Source organism: Nicotiana tomentosiformis, chromosome 2, assembly GCF_000390325.3.
Source record: "Nicotiana tomentosiformis chromosome 2, ASM39032v3, whole genome shotgun sequence".
Taxonomy (NCBI): domain Eukaryota; kingdom Viridiplantae; phylum Streptophyta; class Magnoliopsida; order Solanales; family Solanaceae; genus Nicotiana; species Nicotiana tomentosiformis.
Genome location: NC_090813.1, coordinates 26,621,547 through 26,629,149, shown reverse-complemented (window position 1 = coordinate 26,629,149; position 7,603 = coordinate 26,621,547). Strand labels below are relative to the sequence as shown.

Genomic DNA, 7,603 nt, shown 5'->3' with positions numbered 1-7,603 from the left:
AAAATTATAATAAATTAAATAGTTTTAAAATTAATTAAAACTAGAATATATAAGAATAACATGAAAATAAAATCAGTATTTTACATGACTAGTTGATTTCAATACGAGCAAACGCAAATAACAAAATGGATCAAGACATCTTTAATATTTGAAGCTCTACAAAAAAAATGCATGAAACTACTTTTAATATTAAAAGAAAAAACTGAAGGAGAAAAAAGATATGTACGAAATTTTAATTTCTATACAATGCTATTGGTTGAATAAGAAATCAGTACATGTTATAATCCATACTAATTGAAGGTCATATTTTTTACATTTTAAAAGTACATATAACGAACCAACTGATGTTTTGCCTTTGATTTAAATTTAAGGAGATTATTTTCCATTCACAAGGTGAAAGGGCATTATTTCCAAAACCCAAAAGATTAAGGTGGTTAAGCAAAATTTACTTCGGCTCTCGAACGTACAGAGGGGTCATAATTGCTCACATTATTAACAGTCGCATATTTGTTTGATTTTGGCTGAGAGAATAAGCAGAAGAACAAGGCATTTACACTTGCTACACACGGCTACAGAATACTTTTAGCAGGAAGCGAGGTTCAAGAGGAGTTATGATGCTATTGCCAAGAAGTAGAGAGATATAAGCTGCAAGTTAAACAAGAGTACATACGAATTGCCCTGGGAGTTGATCATACAGAACAAGGTCTAGGTGAGAGGTTAGTCAGTTCCAAGGCCTGCCATCTTAGCTCAGCAGGGAAGTCAGCAACACAGCCAATTCTTGGTCCAGCACCTGTTGACCACGCCATGGAAAGTTGATGCCCCAGTTGATACGACTTTGTGGACTTCTCGGAATGGATCCTTCGCAGTATTGCAGTCTTTGGCACATCTGCTATTGGGATATGAAGACCACCCGAGAGCGATCGGTTATACCTACTTGTTTGAGCTACCAGATTTCCATCTGATACCAAGAGAAGGCTTTCTTCCCCTTCCTTTAGAAAATCAGCTTGAGAAGGAGAATTTGATAGAGCTGAAAATTCAGATGCAGAGCCACTCTCAATAGACATCCCATCATCATAGCTTTCATAGGCTTCATTTGCCTTTCCAATCTGATGATAGAATCAGAAAAGACATGGATTATATTAGTCTAAAAATGGAGAAGTTATCATAAAGAAAGGCAAGTAAAATAATATGCAAAGTAGACAGTAAGGCAAGCATTCATGTGATATATCATTTAGTACTAAAGAAGAGCAAGATCGAGTTGAATCCTATCCTTAAGATCAAGAATTTTTTCGTTTTTTTTTTCTTCCTGTTTTTGTAAGGAGAATAATCCCAGTTATTTGATGCCTGGCTTTGACGGGTTGGAGGGCTTGCATCGCTCCTAGATTATACTTTTCAATTTCTGACACTGTCTTGGTGCATTTCCTAATATTAATTTCATTATTACCTAAAATCTGATTGTTCAGGGCTCTGAAACATTAGGCACTAAAAGCAAAAGGAGTAAGTGACAATAGGCACAAAAAACTTCACTAACCTCGACTTCATCCAGGTTGACCCCATTTTCATTGAGAAATGATAAAAAGCTGTCAAGTCTATCTTCCGTTGGCCGATAATGTCCACTATATGCTGAAATAGACTGAAAGGAATAAAATGTCAAGAGTACAGCACAGCTTCAAGCAAATGACTGTAAACAGCAACTTCGATTCAGCTTTCAAGTGATGTAAAGAATTCAGGTGGCATATCCTCTTTCTTTCACACCTTTCATTTTGCAAATAAAGCTGGTGAATACATTTATGTAATGGGGAAGACAAAAAGGTAAAAACAATTTTCTTCTTCTAGAGTTTCATCTCTATAAGTCAGGGTGTATGATAAAAAGAATTTCCATAAATGTGGTTCTATAAGTGATGAAAAATATTGATTAATTAGGATGATTTTACAAACATCACACTTTAATAACTGGAGATTGTCACTGCCGTACATTTTCTCATTTGAGAAACTATGAGTTGAGCATTTGGCATTAGCCCACTTAGATTGGTTTAAGTTACCTAGTCAGACAAAAAATGTGACTAAAAGGAATGGAAATTACCTAATCAGTTTGATCTAAAAGATATGCCCTTAACTACCGCCACAAATCATTGAGAAAGTACAACTGAGTTAACAGACACAATTGAGATAATTGAGATAACAGAAATCATACGATGACTCTTCCATCCTCTACCACTAGTCTTCCAGCAGCTGAAGTAGCCCCACCAGCAAGAAAGCTGGAATGATGAAACATTCCTTTCTTTTTCTGAAAAACATTACGGAAAACAACCATATTAGGAATAACAAGGATGATCATCAAAAAGCATTTATAGAGCACCTATTTTACCACTCACTTCACCAGCATAGAGTCTTTTTGACGTGCTCATCACAAAAATCCACTTTGCCCTTGGCAACCCTTTAGTAGTATCAAGAAGATTTCCAGTTTTTGCATGCACAATTCTCCCTTCAGCAACGATATATTCATAATGTTCTCTCTCTTGCTGATTGAAGAAATATTAGGAGGAAACAATCAAGAACTGCATGCTAATATCAGCCAGTGCGACTAAAGCATAATGCAGAAGTTAATAGCTTCACTTAGGGCACAAAAATGGGCTACTTGAACATGCAAAAGAACTATATTCATATCAGATAGTGTAAAGTAGTGCTAATCAGAATCTTAAAGACTAAAGAGTGATAGTGTCCACACAAGTATTTAAGCCAGTTGTCTGTTATAACTAATGATTGACATTAAGCTTCAGGATATGCAGAGTGTAAGTAACAAAAGATTCGATACATACAGGTCCTAGGTACTTGATACTTTGCTTCTGAAGCTTAGATCTTGAACATTCGTTGAGATCAACCTTTTTGCCATCTCCAAGATCCAACCTGCAGTTTTTAGAAACTTCTAAGTAACCATACCAGAACTCCATTAGGATTCGTACATCTTATAAATAGCATCACACAATAATACATGTTGTCTTATCCATATGTCAAAGAAACTGAACCAGAAGAAAAGAGAAGCCAATAATGCAGAATGTTCTTGGACTTCATATTAAGGTAAAATAAGAATATTTCACAAAGATAAGGTGAAAGAATGCCCCAATTTCCTTTAAACTTCAAAACTTTACGAGAAGCACGTGTATTTCCTCTTGGGGTTAGAAACATTAGATAATCTTGGAGCAGATTTGCACTTATTTGGACTTTATCAAGTCGCTATGAACGGAAATCAAAAGAAGAGTTCAGGTTCTGGCGTTTGTTGCAAATGCAAGAACTAAAAAATTTCGTGTTAGAATATAAAGTGAATATGTGTTTAGATTCATACACGTCTGGATTAATTGTGCTTGAATAAGGAAAATCATGGGTTGCAGTCTCGTTATATGGTCTTGGGCAATTCTCATCCCTTGAGCTAACTTTTGGGATTAAGTTAGGTCTAAGGTCCACTTTTTTAACATTCCGGAAAAACGTTTTCGACCAAACACAATTTCCAGAAAAGTTTTTTCAGTTTTTACAAATAAAAAAGTTGGAAAGCTAAACCAAAGATTTTAGTTTTTGCAAAAAAGTGAAAAGCTTTTCTCTAAGAGTGTTTGGTGGAAAAAACTAGGAAAAATCTTAAACAATGAAATTTGTTTTAAACATCTTCTGAGAACAAACAATGTCAAAATTCTTACCAAAAGAAGAAGGGCTGACCAGAATCAGTTTTACACCATTCTTCATAATAAATATGCAAGTTATGCCCATAACGATGGCGTGGGTCAATCTATAGTGCAACAATACCAAGGTCAAAAAAACAAAAATTACAAAAAACAACAAAATAAATGGTGAATATTCAAAGAGCTGGGAAATGGAAGCCAGAGGGGAAAGGAAAGCACAGTGACTCACTGCTTCAATCCAGTGTTGAAATGCCAATTTTTGAGCTTTGGCATCTTTGGATAGACCTTTACCCACCTGAAAAAATACCTAAATACAATTAAAGTTTTCCTTATCTTTTTCTTTTCTTCTAAATAGTTTGTGATAACCAGAAACTGCCTGAAGTTAGGTATATGAAAATGTAGCAATATATACCTTGGAAGCATTTAAGCATATGCGATTCCACCGGGAAGAGGCCGTTTCTGGTTTCAAGAAATTGAAGAAAGAAATTGTACTGTGATTCAATCGAGCATAATCTATGGCTTGCCACCTTCAAGTAAATATACTATGATTACTCCTTTTTAGAGTGCTATTGAAATAATTACTACCTCCCTTTCAGGCTAGACAGAGCATAATAATAGACGACGGCAACAATTACAACGCCTCATCACATCACAGAATAACCAGAGTAAACAACACAAGCATACATAATTAGTCCTTTTTTGAGTGCTATGAAAATAATTACTATCCTCCCTTTCAGTGTAAGACAGAGCATAATAATAGACGACCACATCACGACAACAATTAATATGTCTCATAAGGTTCATCACAGAATAACACAGTAAACTGCACAAATACACATGATTAATACTTTTAGAGTGCTATCGAAATAATTATCATCCTTCCTTTTTCGTATTTTAGCTTGTGTTCGCCTCAACTATTCCATGGAGATGGAGTACTCACTACCAGCTCCCACCAAAACAAATGAAAAGAACAACAACAATGTTTTTGCCCCAACAGATGAAAAGAATCAACTACTATTTTTGCCTTTTGCTGGTATACAACAACAAACAACAACAACAACCCAGTATAATCTCACTAGTGGGGTCTGAGGAGGGTAGTGTATACGCAGACCTTCCCCTAATCTAGGATAGAGAGGCGATTTCCGATAGACATTCGGCTTCCTCCCTCTAAGAACAACAACAATGAATCAACTAATGTTTTTGCCTTTTGCTGGGATACAACAACAAACAACAACAACAACAATCCAGTATAATCCCACTAGTGGGGTTTGGGGAGGTAGTTTGTATGCAGACTTACCCTAATCTAGGATAGAGAGGCTGTTTCTGATAGACACTCGGCTCCCTCCCTCCAAGAACTCCCCGCCTTGCTCTTGGTGATTCGAACTCACAACCTGCGTGAAGGTGCTCACCTAGAGCAAACCACACTTTTGGTGGGATATGAACCTAAAACTTTACAGTTCTCTTTCCTTCACTGATTACTAGGCCACGCACTTGGGCGCAATCCCAAGCAAGTTGAAATCAAAATCTAAACTTTAAAGTAAAAAAGCTCATGAAGAATTTTTTAAAAGTTTGTGTAATAGTTAGTGAGCAGTACCAGAGCACTTCAGCTACCACAGCAGAGTCCGCTAACATGCGCCGCGTACGATAACTCCTATAAACTTTCTGCACTTTCATGGCAGCATTAGAAACAGACCGATCGTAATAATATTTCCCGCCATTGGAAGAAGCGGACATGTCGGAGCTCCAAATATCCGAAGCACGGAGCTCCGATTGTTCTGTATTGGAGTAGTATGGAGGAGAGTTGAAATCGAAATTTAACAGAGCGTGAGTTTTCACAACAAAGCCTGAAGATTGAGAATGAACAGGTGAACAAGTGTAGCTATAAGAAGATTGCTAGAGAGAAAGTGAGAAGTATTATTCAGTATTCAGAGAGTTCCATTAATGCACATACTATACGTGGTTATCGATGTGGTTTTGCTGATCAGTCCACCTGTCAGTGCTGTCACACCTTTCGGGGGGAAACAATATTTAGTCAACTCCACGCAACTGTTGCCTGTTGGTAGGCTAAGTAAAATTGAGGATGAAAGTATTTTTTTTTTCGGGTTAATAGCTCGTTCATGGGTTGCTCGACTACAAGGCCACTAAAACAATTGCCTCGGCCTCATTTTTTTTTCTTAAAGTTGTATTATATATATATATTATTAAAAAAATATGCGTGCATTTAAATTTTAAAAAGAATTTTTGAAGCAAAAGTACAACAACATTAATGTGAGGATCATCGTAATAATCAGAGAATGAAATAATTTTTAATAAATTATTCCCTTACAGAGGGTGTTAGTTTTTTTTTTACTCATGTTTATCCTAACAACTAATATGAGCTGACATTATTATTTTTTATATTTATCTTTTCCATTTTCTCTCTTTTACTATTCTTATTCTCAATATTGAAAAGTCTCTCAATCGACAACGGGTTGTCTTCTTCAAAATATCAAACATTATAACAAGCAATCATCGTATTGAAGCAATGCAACACTTTTCGATATCATTATATCAACTTATCTTGCTCTATAGTTTCTTACCCTTTGATTTCTGCTATTATCTATTATTTCTTGCACTTTGTGGGTTTTCACTGCGTATGTTGTTATAGTATATCAACTTATCAATTGAGCTTGTTTTATAATTCTATCTTTCTTTTATACTTTTTTATATTGAAATTTTTTCTTTTATATTCTTACTTGGGGCCTCTCTCTGAAATTTGACTTTAGGCCTCGAATCTTGTTGAGACGGCCTTGAGCTCGTTTGGTTGGTGGTACAAGGAATAACAATCTCGGGATAAGACGTGGATTTTGATTATGGATATTAATTAGTTCTGTATACTATTTTGTACTAAAATTGTGGGACAGCTAATCCTATATGATATCCCAACCAAACAATTATTTAAACCCTAGCTTTAGTCCTTGTAATATATGATTAATCGCATTTGACCTTTGAAAAGTGCATCTTTGATCCATTTTCTCGTGAATATTCAATAATTTACCATAATTATTAAATGTTTCACCGCTTACTTACTCGTGTGTTATGTTAAGTTTGTAATATTACTTCATATTTGACGGTAATATAATTTTAAAAATAGTTCAAATATAGCACATTTTCTCTATATATGAACCAAAAATATACTACAATTTAATTAATTGAATACTAAATTTGTTGAGTCATATATCAAAAGAACAAAAATCAAATTGACCAATAACTAATGAACCAAGAGCACTATCATTCCTTTTGTATGGTTTTAACATAGTTTTTTATTTGGTATTTAAAATTCATTAGTCTGGTAAATTTATTTGTAAGATATAACGATTACAAGCGAAAATGTTCTTACCTAGAGTACTTTTTCGCTCATAACTCAACCTAAATAAGGATAAAAAAAATTTCTATTTATTCTGATACACTCCTTGACGGCAGTTATAACATAGGCCAAGAAGGACAAGAAAACTTAAATAAACAGTTGAAACAATGAGAGGTCATTGAATTCAAAGTGTATGAGATCGAAAAGTGACTGCTGAACTATCCAGCAGGATCTAATAATTGGTCTCATTTTTCTTCTCCCACCCATACTTAGTTATTAGGTCCCGAAATCTATTTAGTAGATCATGAATGTGCTTTTAATATGCTATTACTCTCTGCGTCTCATATTATCTCATGATTCTTTTGTACATGCCCCTTAATTAAAAAAAATTAATTATGATGAAATTTTGACTATTTTACTCTTATTCATGTCTTAAGTAATATTTAATCTTTCTTCATTGATATTTGAACAAAGTTATCCATAATTAGGATGTTTGTAGTCTTCAAGGATAATTATTACTAAAGGTAAAAATAGAAAAAGATAATTAATTTTGTCTTAAACTTCTAAAATGACAAATAATTTGAGA

The 7,603-nt window shown here is 34.6% G+C and overlaps 1 protein-coding gene across 2 annotated transcripts; it reads right to left on the bottom strand.

Annotated features, from left to right (window-relative positions):
* Positions 1-256: 256 nt before the first annotated feature.
* On the bottom strand, positions 257-5,624 carry LOC104093285 (IQ domain-containing protein IQM3-like). 2 transcript variants are annotated; one of them, XM_018769817.3, is made up of 9 exons: positions 5,266-5,624; positions 4,084-4,198; positions 3,901-3,966; positions 3,690-3,778; positions 2,820-2,907; positions 2,376-2,522; positions 2,195-2,287; positions 1,532-1,633; positions 257-1,106 (listed from the first exon to the last, which is right to left on the bottom strand). In XM_018769817.3, the coding sequence occupies exons 1-9, from the start codon at positions 5,403-5,405 to the stop codon at positions 690-692; spliced, it is 1,257 nt and encodes a 418-aa protein (XP_018625333.1). In that variant the 5' UTR covers positions 5,406-5,624; the 3' UTR covers positions 257-689. The 2 variants fall into 2 exon arrangements, with proteins under 2 accessions (XP_018625333.1, XP_070051205.1); XM_070195104.1 differs by lacking the exon at positions 3,690-3,778 and having other exon boundaries at positions 5,266-5,284.
* Between the last annotated feature and the right edge of the window lie 1,979 nt (positions 5,625-7,603).

Bases quoted from the DNA above. Each gene is read 5' to 3' on its own strand.
- LOC104093285 (XM_018769817.3), bottom strand. From the start codon at position 5,405: ATGTCCGCTTCTTCCAATGGCGGGAAATATTATTACGATCGGTCTGTT. The intron at 2,288-2,375 runs GTGAGTGGTAAA...AATGTTTTTCAG, and splicing joins AAAGACTCTATGCTGGTGAA to AAAAAGAAAGGAATGTTTCA. The intron at 1,634-2,194 runs GTATGATTTCTG...TATTCCTTTCAG, and splicing joins TAGAGGATGGAAGAGTCATC to TCTATTTCAGCATATAGTGG.